This window comes from Mobula birostris, chromosome 4, assembly GCF_030028105.1.
Source record: "Mobula birostris isolate sMobBir1 chromosome 4, sMobBir1.hap1, whole genome shotgun sequence".
NCBI classification, from domain to species: domain Eukaryota; kingdom Metazoa; phylum Chordata; class Chondrichthyes; order Myliobatiformes; family Myliobatidae; genus Mobula; species Mobula birostris.
Window position 1 is genome coordinate 18137589 of NC_092373.1, and position 15877 is coordinate 18153465.

Sequence of the window (15877 nt, forward strand, 5' to 3'; positions counted from 1 at the left end):
GACAGGAAGGCGACAGCAACTCAAATACCTGCAGGTCACAACAGTGGCGTGCAGAAAATTATCTGAAAACCTAACATGCCAATCCTTGAAATGGATGGGCTACAGCAGCAAAAGAACATACAGAGATATGCTTGGCGGACACTTTGTTAGGTACCTCCTGTACGTAATAAAGTGGCCACTGAGTGTATATTTCTTACTCTATCGTATAGTATTTGTATATATTGCACTGTACTGCTGCCACAAAACAATTTTCATGACATCCTGTATGTCAGCGGTATTAAATCTGATCCTGAAAAATACAAAGTTTGCAAATTAGTGTGTGATCTGCACAAACCTTTACAGCTCAATACTTCAGCCAATTCAACAAATCACTGTATTTTCCATATATTGTGATTAAAATTGTGGATATTAACATAATTCTCTGCAATTGTTTTCTTCAGTCTTTCTTCAGCCCAAATGAGCAACCACATTTTTGCATTTAATCAACATTTCCTAATGCAAAAATGGCATGAACTTAATCAACACACCTTCAATGGGAAGGTACTGGATTTCATATGTTTCAGTTACAAATGACCACAAAGAACAGGGGGCAGGATGTGGATTCAAGCATTGATGCATTGATATGACAGACTAAGATCTCAATACGCATGTAAGATTAAGATGGCAATGGTGTTCGATCAGCTCTGCCCTTCTTTGGTAATACTCAAGCCAACAATACAACTTGCTATTTGGAAACGTAAGGGTGCTGTTTCGGAAGAAATACCTATGAAATGTGAAGTTCATAAAATAAGTCGTATGATATTATTGCAAATTGTGCAGTTACGCATGCTCAAAGGCTGATTCATTATTGAAATACTTGTGCAGTAAGCAACTCTGAGATTCTTCTCCAGATAGCCACAAAGAAAAACCATGGAAGTCATTTCAGAGAGAAACAGCAAATCCACCCCCACCCCTGCACAGGAAAGAACGGCAACACGGTCATCAACCACCACCCCCCCCAAACCCCCCTCCCTCTGCACGAAACGCAACAAGAATATCAGCCTCCAACTCCCTCTCTCCCCACACAAAAAGCTAGCAAAAAATAGCATAAAGAACATCAACACCCACACTCCCTGCCCCCCGCATGAAATGCGACAAGAACATTGGCCCCAAATCCTCCATCCCCCCCGCATGAAATGCGACAAGAACATTGGCCCCAAATCCTCCATCCCCCCCGCATGAAATGCGACAAGAACATTGGCCCCAAATCCTCCATCCCCCCCGCATGAAATGCGACAAGAACATCGGCCCCAAATCCTCCTTGCACAAAATGCAACAAGAACATCGGCCCCAAATTCCCCTCTTCCTACACAAAAAAAGAGAAAGAAGAGGCAAAAACATAGAATATAAAAACTATATGACTGAAAAAAGTCCATAATCCATAGTCCAAATCCATAAACACAGAAAACCTTGGATCCTCCGACGTCATTGAAAGAGAGAGACCCAGAGGCATACCCTCCGGTCCACTGTCCATCTCCAAGTAATGATCTGACTTGGTTAATTTTGTTCAATAATTGCTCATGAACTTACTGTGCAAGAACTCAACAACATACAGACCACACAAACCAATCCCAAAAACTCAGTGAATGCACTTTTAACAGTGTGGACCAACAGAGAGATCTTGTGGTCCACATCCTCAGCTCCCTCAAAGTTGCCGTGCAGGTTGAGTGGGTAGTTAAGAAGATGTATGGTGTGTTGGCTTTCATTAGTCAGAGGACTCAGTTGCCACCAGGTAATGTTGCAGCTCTAAAGGATTAGAGCACACTTAGTGTGTTCAGTTCTGGTCACCTCATTATAGGAAGGATGTAGAAACTTTAAAGAGGGTGAACACAGAACATACATAGACATCTACAGCATATTACAGGCCCTTCAGCCCATAATATTCTGCTGACCGTGCAACGTACTCTAGAAACTGCCTAGAATTTTCCTACTGCATAGTCCTCTGTTTTTCTAAGCTCCATGTACCTAAGAGTCTCTTAAAAAAAACCCTATTATATCCACCTCCACCACCATCGTCAGCCGTGTATTCCACACACCCACCACTCTCTGTGTGAAAAATTTGCCCCTGACATCCCCTCTGCACCTGAGGTGACTGGTGGACTGAGGAAGGGTATAGGTATAACATTGTAGACTGAAGGGCCTGTTCGTATACTGTATTGTTCTATTTTCTATGTTCAATATTCTCAGCTAGGAACCCGGGTCCCAAAGCAGCAGCAGATAGAACATGGAATAGTACAGCGCAGTGTGTGCCCTTCAGCCCAAGATGTTGAGCTGACCCATATCTAACCTTCCCTGCTCACATAACCCATAAACCTCCATTTTTCTTTCATCCACATGCCTATCTGAGAGTGTCTTAAATGTGCCCAAAGTATCAGCCTCAAACACCACCTGCGGGAATGCATTCTAGACACCCACCACTCTGTGTAAAAATATAACCTACCTCTGACATCACCCCTCACCTTGGAAGGATGTTCACTGGCATTGGTCATTGCTGCCCAGAGGGAAAGGCACCAGCTGTCCACTCTATCTATGCCTCTCTAAATCCTATGCATCTCTATCAAATCACCTCTCATCCTCCTCAAACCAATAAGTGGTGTCCCAAGATGTGGTAAACCATTTCTTGGAGCTGACCGAAGTCCAAGTTTGGGAAGGTGCAATTTAGAGAGACTGTGTCAATGCATAAATAGCATTTACTGTCTCTGATCTGATCTGATGGTAAGCCATCAAATCCACAACCTGTCGAGAAAATTATCCATCGACCACGTTAGGTAAATCTGAGCAGGGTATAACACTAACTATTGCACAATCTTGCCACTTTCCATCAGACAATGTAATATAGGAGCAGAATTAGGCCATTCAGCCCATTAAGTCTTCTCTGCCATTCAATCATGGCTGATTTATGACTCCTCTCAAACTTATTCTCATACCTTCGCCCGACAACCTGTGACATCCTTACGAATCAAGAACCTATCAACCACCACCCAATGAATTCACCTCCACAGCCATCTGTGGAAATGAATTTCACAGGTTCACCACCTTATGGCTTAAGAAATTCCTCCTCATCTCTGTTCTAAAGGGATGTTCTTCAATGGCTGTGCCTTCTGCTCCTAGATTCCAACACTATAGAAAGCATTCTCTCCACATCCACTCTACCTAAGCCTTTCAATATTCGATAGCTTTCAATATTGTTCTCCTAAACTCCAGTGAACCATCAAACACTCCTCATATGTTAACCCTTTCATTCCCAGGATCATTCTCGTGAACCTCCTCTGCACCCACTGCAATACCAGCACATTGTTTCTTAGATAAAGGGACCAAAAGGCTGGATCCATCCTTGGCTACAACCCGGACTCTTCTGAGTTAGTGGTGGAGAGGAGGTCACTAAACAAACTGTTATCCATTATGGACAATCAGGTGCATGCTCGCCATGGCCTACCAAATAAGCAGAGGAACACCCTTTTGAACAGGCTCATTCAGCTCCACTGTCACAAGGATCATTACAGAAAATCTTTCCTGCTAAATGTAATAAGCAAATACAAGAGTTCATCTCTGTGTGACAGGAGAACACACATCACAGTACAGTCTCTGCTTTATTATTTCGTACATTATGATTGCACAATATTGCACATTGGTGAATTATTGTGTATATTATTATTCTGCACTTTATTATTAGTTAACATTATTATATTTGTTATTATTGCTAAGTGTGATTTTAAACGTTGCTGCTGTAACAAAATAATTTCCCACTTGGGATCAAAAAAGTACTTGCTATTAAAACTACTCACAATACTCCAAGTGCAGTCTGATCAATGCCTGATAAAGCCTCAGCATTACATCTTTGCTTTTGTATTCTAGTCCTCAAGATAAATGCTCACATTGCATTTACCTCCCTTACCACTAAATCAACCTGCAGGTTTCCAATTAAGTGAGTCAATTTAAAATGATCCACAATTTTATTAACAGCTTTAGATATAGTCTATTAATCTAAAGATAGGTTTCACATTGGGAGCTGAATAATCCAAGGACCATTTTCAATCAATACCCATAAATTACAGTTACTCTTTTTAACTATACACATAAGCTGTCAACCTCAGGACTCCCCAATTTCACTATCAAATATATCTCATTGTTCTATTAAATCCTAATTGCCATTATAGAAATCTACTGCATATTTAGAATCACAGGGATTCAGAATTATACGGTGCAGTAAAGGTCCTTTGGCCCAAAAGGTTTTAGATTTAGATTAGATTATGAGGACACGCAGTCCTCTTTTATTGTCACTTAGTAATGCATGCATTAAGAAATGATACAATAAACCTCCGGTGTGATATCACAGAAACACAGGACAGACCAAGACTGAAAAACTGACAAAAACCACATAATTATAACATCTAGTTACAACAGTGCAAGCAATACCATAACTTGATGAAGAACAGGCCATGGGCACGGCAAAAGAAGTTCAAAGTCTCTGGAAAGCCCCACATCTCATGCAGACGGGAGAAGGAAGAAAACTCTCCCTGACATGCCCGACCACAGTCCGACTCTGAGTCGTCCGAAAACTTCGAGCCTCCGACCAGCCCTCCAACACTGAGCACCATCTCTGCCGAGCGCTTCGACCCCAGCCCTGGCCGCCAGCAGCAGGCAAAGCCGAGGATTTTGGGGCCTTCCCCTCCGGAGATTCTCGATCGCACAATAGCAGCGGCAGCAAACCAGGCATTTCAGAAGTTTCTCCAGATGTTCCCTTCGTGCTTCTCACGTCTGTCTCCATCAAATCAGAATTGTGCATGACATCCTACTTACAAATACGATATAATTTCACCGGAGAGCTGCGGGCGCTGCGTCACGCCACCATCTTCTCCTCCGGTTGATGATTCCCATCGGAGCTGCACACAATAAAGTTGCCATGTATTGGCAGCATCTTGAGAAACATCTCCTCCTCGCTGACAATCAACACTGCCGCACCTCAAGGATGTGTACTTCGCCCACGACTGTACTTTCCCTACACCTATGACTGTGTAGCTAGGCACAACTCACGTGGCATCTATAAATTTGCCAATGACAACAAGTATTGCTGGCAGAATTTCAGATAGTGACAAGAAGTCATACAGCAGCTAGATAGATCAGCTGGTTGAGTGGTTTTGCAACAATAACACTGCCCTCAACATCAGTGAGACCAAGGAACTGATTGTGATCTTCAGGACGGGGAAATCAAGGGAACATGCACCAATCCCCTTCGAGGGATCAGCAGTAGAAAGAGTGAGTAGTTTGATGTTCCTTTTAATATCTATCCTGGACCCAGATACTGATATTACATAGAACATACAACAGCAGCTACATTTCAATAGGAGCATGAGGAAACTTGGTATGTCACCAAAGACTCCCATAAATTTCTGCAGATGTAGCATGGAAAGCATTCTGACTTCATCATCTGGTATGGAGGGGACACTACATGGTACTGGAAAAAAAGAAAGATTAGGGAATCACTAGAGATAGAGCATGTGGGGGACCTAAGAAGAGATTCTAAGAGTGTAGAGATAGCTCCAGTCTGGCATCACACATTCCTAAAGACGGTTGGCATAAAAAAAAAAGTCGATCAATCAGAACAAGGCTATAGGTTTCCCCCGCTATCCGAAGGTAGAGCGTTCCTATGAAACCGTTCATAAGCCAAAATGGCATAAAGCAAAGAAGCAATTACCATTAATTTACTTGGGAAAAATTTTTGAGCGCCTCTAGACCCAAAAAATAACCTACCAAATAGCACATAAAACCTAAAGTAACACTAACATGTAGTAAAAGCAGGAATGATATGATAAATACACAGTCTATATAAAGTAAATAATGTATGTACAGTATAGTTTCACTTAACAAAATCGGGAAGATTTAGCCAAAACCGATTTGTAGGGAAAAAAAATCAGCACATACACACAGGCGCACACACCTGTCCGTGCAAGGCTTCACGGTCATGGTAGTCTTCCTCGGGGTAAACACAAGTTTAAACTGGGCGTCTTTTATCGTAAAAGCAAACAACAAATCTCACAACATATGCCCGTGATATTAAACCTGACTCTGATTCTGAAGGCTCATGCTGACCAACACATCTACCTACGCTAATCCCATTTGCCTGGATTTGATGCATATCTCTCGAAACGCTGCAACCTGTGTGTGTGGCCAAATGCCTTTTCAATCCCAAAGCTCCAAGGATCCAGCATTCATTTGTTTGGAAACCTCCACATGAAGACCATTCATTAGTCCAGAATATGAGCTTGGTGCCCCGAGAGCAAGTGGAATGCACAGCCAGAGCCTAAAGCCAGGTTCTGGACTCTGTCAACATGTCAGGTCAAACCCCTGTCACAGGACTAAAACACTGCATCAGAGATACCATGACCTTATTAATTATCAATAGACACCTCAAGGCACCTGAAGAGTACCATCAGCACCATCTACTCAAAATCTTTCATGCCCACAAATTAAATACCAGGCAGAAAGAAACAATGATTGAAGGATGTGCTTAGAGTAGGGGTTCCCAACCTTTTTTTTTCAATAGCGCCTTAGCATTAACTGAAGGGTTTGTAGACCCCAGGTTGGGAACCCTTGGCTTAAAGGATCCTTTATGAAATGCAGTATGCCCATTGAATCCTAGGAACCTTTGGCCCAAAACTGCTCAAAGTAGAGAAAGAACACTCAGAATGATTGTGAGAACCTTAAGTCCACACTCCAGGAAGAGAAAAAAGTCCTGCCCGCCCACTTGCCCCTTTAGGCACATCTGCAGAAGAGTTTGTGGTCCTTACATTGGCCTCATCAGTCACCTCAGGACCACCAAGCTAAAGTGAATTTCATCCTCAGTCCCAAGGGACTTGAGGATGAGGATCAGGATGAGGATGAGAAGAGCATTCCTTGAAAATCTTAGTGCAAATGATACACAAATACTATGGACTTCCAGTTACTGATCAGTAAATAAACCATCTCACACATTCATAGATGTCATACAGTCCTTTAGATATTCATCGTTCCATCAAATATTCACAGGGCACAGGCCAGTCAGTTAGAAAACCTATTATTTTCCAAAAAACAAACACACCTTTTCTTAAAATCACCTGTAATGATAAGGTCTGTGGTTATTTCCACTTACAATGTCAATTCTGCCAGTAAAGCAGAGATCATCCCTAAAATATCAGCAGATCTGCACTCAAGACATTAGTAGACCAATCCCAAGCATGAAGATAATTATAAAGACTATGGGTAACCAAAATCGCAAACAAGTAATTACCAAAGCAACACGGCCAAAATGCTGAAGGAACTCAGCAGGTCAGGCACCATCTATGGAAATGAATAGATAACATTTTGGGCCGAAACCCTTCTTCAGGACTGAAGAAGGAAGGGGGAAGACACCAGAATAAAAAGGTGGGGAGAGGGGAAGGACGATTGCTAGAAGGGTGATAGATGAAGTCAGGTGGGTGGAAATGGTCAAGGGCTGGAGAAGAGCATGCGACTGTACAAAAAAATGTGTTTACTGTTTACACATTAGGATGGTTGATGTTTCAGGTCAGGACCTTGCATCAGGACAGAGTATGGAGGGAAGATCGCCAGGAATAAAGTGGTGATAAGGGAAGGGTAGGACTAGGTTGGCAGATATGGTAGAACCAGGTAAGGTGGGAGACGATGGACAGTTGAAGCCAGGTGGAGAAGGGGGATAAACAAGGGAGACAAAGGCTGCAACCAGGTAAGGATAAAAAGACAAAAAAAACAGATGGAGGTGGAATGAGGGGTGGGATAAAGGTGCAACTGTAAACTCAGGTTCAGAAAAATAAAACATTCACTTTAATTATACAAGTAGACCATCACTTTGCATAATAAACACAAGAGATTCTGCAGATGCTGGTAATCCAAAGCAACACAACACAAAATGCTGAAGGTCAGGCAGCATCTATGGACCTATAGAATCCCAGCATTGAAGTTTCAGGACAAGACCCTTGTCAGGATTGGAAAGGAAGTGGGGTGGGGCGGACCAGAATGAAAAGGTGGGCGATGGGAAGGAGGCTAGCTGGAAGGTGATAAGTGAAGCCAGGTGGGTGGGAAAGGTAAAGGGTTGGAGAAGAAGGAATCTGATAGGACAGGAGAGTGGACTATAGGAGAAAGGGAAGGAGAAGGGGCACCGGGGGAGGTGACAAGCAGGTGAGAAGAGGGAAGAAGCCAGGGTGAGGAATAGAAGAAGGGGGGAGGGTGCAGGAAATAGTTCTTTTTAAACCAGAAGGAGAAATCAATATTCATGCCATCAAGTTGGAGGCTACACAGACAGAATATTAAGTGTTGTTCCTCCGCCCTGAGGGTGTCCTCATCATGGCACAAGAGGTAGCCATGGACCGATACATCACAACAGGAATGGGAATTGGCATTAAGCATTGTATAATTCCCTTTTCTACCAACATTATACCTCAAGTGAAAACAGAAAATACTTCAAATTCGATTTTAAAACACCAGGGTTATGTAAATGAATGGATTTCCCCAATAGCTCCTCACAACTGTGATATCGAAACTCCAGCAATAACATTGTCCGCCAATTTCCAGGAGATCTACAACACTCCTCTCAAAGCCATATTCACCACCAATACCTATTGAAGCATTTTATCAATGGTTGTTTTAAAGCATAACAAACATTTCATTCAAAACACTAATTCAAACATCAGTGTTGCCACCAATAGCTTTAAGCCATGGATTTTGGGGATGTTTCTACAGACTTTCTTGTCTATTCAAAGCAAATGAGATTTGAATCCTTTACACACCCGTTACTGAGCGATGTGCTTTTTTTTAATATAAACGAATCATTCATTCAGCAGTGAGTAAGCATTTGAGTTGCTTTTGCTGTGATCACAAGACACTGTTAATGTGGAGTGCCGCGTGTCCGATTCACTGATATACTGGCAGGTGGTGGTGAGCCGCGTGGCCTCGGTCATTGCAAGGACTAGGCGTCAAGCCATGGTGCTGCCTGTTTACAGCAAGCCAGGAGAGAGGCGTCGGAGTCAGTGCACTCCACCAAAGGCAGGGTGGCCCGATGTCCAAACTGGATTCGGCGCAGCCCACCACTGTTTGCTTGGAAGACAAGCTATATCGTCTTCAGACTGCTATAACATTCATGGACTTAAGGTCTTGGATTGTATATTTTTGTGTGAATGCATCTTACTGATATATTTTATGCATGCCTTGTGCTGTGTGTGGCTGTTGGTACTGTGTTTTGCACCTTGGCCCCAGAACAACGCTGTTTCGTTTGGCTGTATTCATGCATAGTTGAGTGACAATTAAACCTAAACTTAACGAACTCAACTTTGACATCTCGTTCAAGACAGTCTAATTAGAATATCAGTGTTGCCCCCATTAGCTCTGAGACACAGATTTTGGAGGTTTTTTCCACAGAGTCTGCTGCCTTTTCATAGCAAATGAGTCTTGAATCCTTTCCACACCCCATATTGAAAGACAGGCTTGATATAAAGGAATCATTCACTATATAAAAAACTCAACTGCTTGTAAGATGAACACAAATGAAATGCAGCTTTACATCAGCTTTCAAGAGATTAAATAATTTTTTTTTCACCTTACTGGAACCTGAACCTAACACAATGAAATTCATCAGTACGGTCACACTAATTCTTCAAAGCAATATACTGAGTCAAAGGCTCAGGTGACACATAGCTGTTGGCTCACCATCCACAGTTGCAAACATCACTCCCGACTATCATTTTCCTTTCTTGTTTTAACAGTCACTCCTTACCTGGGGGATGGGGAAGTGGGTAGCGTATTGCAGGTGTCGAGGGTGCTCGTACGTGCATGGGAAGATCAGCTCTTTCTGCTTCTCTTTCCTGATTGGCTTTTCACCTTTTGTGGCACTTTGTTCCAAAGAAAGGTTTGTATTGTGCTCGGAAGTCAAAGAGTCCCCAGCCATCGGAGAGAAAATCTGCAGACGGAACAGGTAAACAAGGAAATTGTGGATTTTTATATTATAACCATCCTACATAATTAAATACAAAACGTCATGTTAAATTTTACAGACATTCATCAACTATAATCAAAGTTGATGCCTGTTGTTCACTGACAGACTGAGAAAAAACTGGAAGGTGCTCTGAACACAAAAGACTCCTGATGGGCTAATTATCTTACCTTTAAATTTTTACTCATTTTAGGCACATTTACACTGGGTGGCCACTTTAGCAGGTACCTCATGTACCAAATAAACTGGCCACTGAGTATCTGTTTGTAATGTTCTGCTACTGCAGACCATTCACTTCAAGATTTGATGTGTTGTGCATTCAGAGATGCTATTCTGCACATCACTGTTATAGCATGTGGTGATTTAAACTACTGTCACCTTCCTATCAGCTTGGTCACATTTCTTCCCTTATCTGCTGTTTGGTCTGACCTACAACTGAACTTCTTGACCATATCTGCATGCTTTTATACATTGAGTTGCTGCAACATGATTGGCTGAACCCAATAAAGTGGCCACTGGGTGTCTTTTTTTTGCAAATGTGTTTGTTTTTATACAGATATAACGGCACTGCACCATTCCAGTTTTGATCTCCTGGAGACCCACTGCAGAACAGAACTTCAAGAAGATGCTAACAATTCACCAGTGTCTTGTTGCCCAGTGTAATCAATCTCCCACAGGCAAGTTCTGGTGATGGATATCCCTTAGGACATCTGAGGACAAGTGCAAGTGTATCAAAGACATGAGATCCTTCACACAGAACACAGTAGAACAGTAGGGCACAGGAACAGTCTCCAAAATGTTTGCACCCAACACGATGCTGAATTAAATTAAGAACATAAGAACGTATGAAATAGGAGCAGGAGTAGGCCATCTGGCCTGTTGAGCCTGCTCTGCCATTCAATAAGATCATGGCTTATTCAATAAGATCATCTCCACCTACCTGCCTTTTTTCCCATAACCCTTAATTCCTCTACTAGACAAAAATCTATCCAACCTTGATTTAAATATATTTACTGAGGTAGCCTCCACTGCTTCATCGGGCAGGGAATTCCACAGATTCACTAATTTCTGGGAAAAGCAGTTCCTTCTTATCTCCATCCAAATCTTGAGGCTATGTCCCCTAGTTTGACCTACCAGTGGAAACAACTTACCTGCCTCTACCTCAACTATTCCTTTCATAATTTTATATGTTTCTATAAGATCTCTCGTTCTTCTGAATTACAGTGAGTACAGTCCCAGGCGACTCAATCTCTCCTCATTGTCTAACCCTCTCATCTCTGGAATCAACCTGGTGAACCTCCTCTGCACTGCCTCCAAAATCAGTGTATCCTTCTTCAAGTAAGGAGATCAGAACTGCACGCAGTATTTCAGGTGTGGCCTCACCAAAACCTTGTACAGTTGCAGCATAACTTCCCTGCTCTTAAATTCGATCCCTTTAGCAATGAAGGCCAACATCCAACTTGCCTTCTTGATAGCCTGCTGCACCTACAAACCAACCTTTTGTGATTCATGCACAAGCACTCAAGCCCCTCTGCACAACAGCATGCTGCAATTTTTTACCATTTAAATAATAATCTGCTCTTTCATTTTTCCTTCCAAAGTGGATGACCTCGCATTTACCAACATTGTACTCCATCTGCCAAACCGTTGCCCACTCACTTAACCTATCTATATCTCTCTGCAGGTTCTCCGTATCTTCCGTACAATTTGCTTTTCCACTCAATTTCGTATCATCAGCAAATTTTGATACACTACACTTGGTCCCCTCTTCCAGGTCGTTAATGTATATCATGAACAGTTGCAGACCCAGCACCAATCCCTGCAGCACACCACTCACCACTGACTGCCAACTAGAGTAACACCCGTGTATCCCAACTCTCTGCTTTCTATTAGCTAACCAATCCTCTATCCATGCTAATACTTTACCCCCAACTCTATGCATCCTTATCTTATGGATAAGCCTTTTATGTGGCACCATATCGAACGTCTTCTGGAAATCCAAGTAAATAACTTCCATCTGTTCCCCTTGTTCCACTGAGCTCGTTATATCCTTAAAGAACTCCAGTAAGTTTGTCAAACAGGACGTGCCTTTGCTGAATCCATGCTGCGTCTGCCTGATAGATCTACTTCTTTCCGGCTGCCTCACTATTTCTTCTTTAATGATAGTTTCAAACATTTTCCCAACTACAGATGTTAAACTAATTGGCATATAGTTACCACCCTTTTTTGAACAGTGGTGTAACATTCACTGCCTTCCAATCAGCGAGGATCTGCCCAGAGTCCAGAGAATTTTGGTAAATCATCACTCTACTGTAACTTCTGCCATTTCTTTCAATTTCCTGGGATGCATTCCATCAGGACCGGGGGACATATCTATCTTCAAGCCCACAAGTTTACTCAGCACTACCTCTTTAGTGATAGCAATTGTATCGAGGTGCTTACCTCTCATCGCATCCATAACATCTCTTTTTGGAATGTTAGATGCATCCTCCACCATGAAGGCCAACACAAAATAGTCATTCAAAGCCTTGGCTATTTCCACATTACCCAATTATCAATTCCCCCTTCTCACCCTCCAAGGGACCTACATTCACTTGAGCCACCCTTTTCCACTTTATAAAGAATTTTACTATCTGTTTTTTATATTTTGTGCTAGTTTATTTTTATAATCTAGCTTCCCTTTCTTTATTTCTCACTTAATGGTACCTTGTTGCCAATCTTCTGGTGTCCCACCACTCTTGGCGACTTTGTGTGCACGAGTTTTTAGTTTGATGCCTTCTTTTATTTCCTTAGTTATCCAAGGCTGGCTCTGCCCACCCTTACTGTCCTTGCTTTTTACCTGGAATATACTTTTTGTTGAGCACCGTGAAAAATCTCTTTGAAAGTCTTCCACTATTCCTCAACTAAATCAACAGATTTAGTCCCTCAACTATATCTCTTCTGCTGGCACACACCCTATATCCTATGTTCCCTCAACCAGCGCACAAAGGAAATTAATGTGCAGACAAAAGGTTAGTTACCTAAAATAATGTAGTAATTAATAATTATACTCATTGAAAATAATCTTTTAGCTAAATGTTTCTGTTAATTAGTCAGTTTTTCAAATAACACAATGCACGAGGACTGCCCCGTCTGCTAATGGAGTAGCAGTATTTTTCTGCTGCTCTTAGTTTTCTTTCTTTCCCCCTATTTTAAGCTTTTAATTTAAAATTTTTACTTGTTGATTCTTGAGGGTGATCAATATGTCTATGTCTACAAGAAGTGGGAAGAACTTACCTGAACCTAGTGATAAAGGTAATGGGAAAGGAAAGCTGCCGAAGGAAAGATCTGATGAAATGCCATCATGGGCCGAAGATATCGTTCGGAAACTGAATTCAATTAAGGATCAGAATGGATCAATTAAAGACCAACTGGAAAAGAATAGTAATGAAATGAAGTCATTTCTGGGAAAACTTAAAGACCTGGAAACTCAAGTTCTGTCACACAAAGAAGAATTGAAGATAACTAAGCAAAAGCTGTCTGAAGCTACAACTCGTTTGGAAAGATATCAAAATAAGATTATAGACCTGGAAACTAGGTCTCGACGAAGGAATATAAGAATTGTTGGGCTGCAGGAAGGAGCTGAAGATGCAGATCTAACAGCTTACTTTGGTAAGCTTTTCCACACTTTATTTCCTACCATTCTATCAAAGCCGTCTGCTATAGAAAGGGCACACAGGGCGTTTATTTCGAAATCGAAGGAGTCTAGTAAACCAAGATCTGTTCTGGTTTGCTTTCATCGCTTTAAAATTAAAGATCAAATAATACGACAGGCAAGAAAACAGAGAGTTTTTAGATATATGGAATCTGAGCTCCGCTTCTATGAAGATTATCCAAGAGAGATAATGGAACAAAGATCAAAATTTGCCCCAGTAATGAAACAAGCATATGATAAGAATCTTTTCCCGTCTCTGAGGTATCTGACAAAACTTAAAATTTTCCCTCCTAATCCTCCTCCTCGTACTTTTTTTGATCCAAAAGCTGCACTGGATTTTGTTTGGGCTTTGCCTGCCACTGTCACCAACACCGCTGTTGAATGATCCATCTGAAAGGCTGTTTGGCTATTTCTATATTATTTGCATTTTGGAAAGAGACTTATGAAAGTCACTTGTATATTTCGTTGACAGACTAATTAAAGAACACAGGGAGTTGTTTTTTTATTGCATATTTTTGGTTTTCCTTTGGAAAGATTTACAGTTTAATTGTCTCTGCTCAAATGATCTCTGGACATTTTATGACTGAGGGAAGAAGGTAAGGCGATTTGTTCCTTTAATTTAATACTTCGTAGCTAATTAGTAGTTTTTCCTACTAATAGGGCTTTTTATATATTTTTCTGTTCTATTATAACATTTTATAACTGAATTTAAAGCTTTTTTAGGGAATTAATATTAAACTTAAACATGGCACTGGTTTTTCTCTCTAAGAGATAATATTATTTTGGTTCTTTCTTGTTTGTCAGTCGATGGAATGTAAATACCTTTTTTTCCTGAGACTTTATTGTCTTTCTCACAAGGTCACTCTACTTTTTTACTAACTGGGCGGAGGGAAAGAAAACACAGACAGAGCAGTCAGCAGCTTTGAATTCTATCGTAGATCGCTTGCCTCTTTCGGGTTTCCGGGTGTGGGTGGGTGGGTTTAGAGTTGGTATTTTCCCATTGGGTGGTTCCGGAGCATGCATGTTTTTTATTTGGTTGTATTCTTCATCGCCACCATCTTTGATCATCCTGCATTGGTATGTGCTTTGTGCATGTATAAAGTAGAATAAAATTATAGTATGCTGTTCAAACGGATTAATATAATAAGTTGGAATGTACGTGGTCGGAATCATCTTATTAAACGAAAGAAGACTTTTAAAATTATTAACCAATTCCAACCTGATATAATTTTTGGTCAAGAGACACATATCAGGGCGGGAGATCAAAATAGATTTTTTTAGATGGTGGAATGGTTTGCAATTTCACTCCACTTCTCAGGGTAAAATAAAAGGCGTGTCTATTTTCATTAAACCTAATATATTTATTCGAGAGGATATTGAATCAGATTCTAATGGTAGATTTTTAATTGTTAAAGGAACAATCTGTAATAGAAAAGTTGTTTTGGTTAATTTGTATGGTCCTAACTTAGATGATCCTTCTTTTTTTAAAAAGGTATTCACTTTACTGCCTGACTTAAATGAATATATGCTCATAATGGGTGGGGATTTTAACTGTTGTTTAAATCCTATGACTGATAAGAGCTCAACCAATCAGCGACTTCCAAATCGATCCGCGTCATTTATTAATTCCTTTTTGATTAATTTTGGGTTGATTGATTTGTGGAGGTATCTTCACCCCAACAATAGAGAATATTCTTTCTTCTCACACATTTATAAAAAATATTCCAGGATCGATTATATTATAATCAATCCCCGCTTCTTGCCTAGTGTTAAAACCTGCGAATATGACGCTATTGCTATATCTGATCATGCGCCTCTGAGTTTGTCTTTTGAATTTGATGATGTCACTCTTGCCCGCCCACCTTGGCGCATGTCTCAGACATTATTGCAAAACTCTGACTTTGTCACTTTCATTGAAACCCAGATAAAGGAATTTTTTCTTTTTAATGATATAGGAGGTATGTTTAAGTTGGTTATATGGGATACATTAAAGCATTTTTACGCGGTCAGATTATTTCTTATTCAGCTAAACTTAAAAAACAAACTAAAGAAGAATTAGATAGAATTTCAAAACAAATTAAAGATTTAGATAATATTTATGTAATTTCCCCCAATACTGATTTATTTAAACAAAGGGTGGAACTTCAATCACAATATAACCTGTT

General features: G+C 40.9%; 1 protein-coding gene across 4 annotated transcripts in view; it reads right to left on the bottom strand.

The window, feature by feature from the left end:
* Positions 1–15877, bottom strand: part of LOC140196181 (mediator of RNA polymerase II transcription subunit 12-like protein) — a 720072-nt gene that overhangs the window by 495230 nt on the left and 208965 nt on the right. For all 4 annotated transcript variants that reach the window (XM_072254957.1, XM_072254955.1, XM_072254956.1 and 1 more), the window contains exon 16: positions 9803–9985. In XM_072254957.1, the coding sequence (XP_072111058.1) occupies positions 9803–9985 (183 nt within the window). The remainder of the gene's footprint in view (positions 1–9802; positions 9986–15877) is intronic.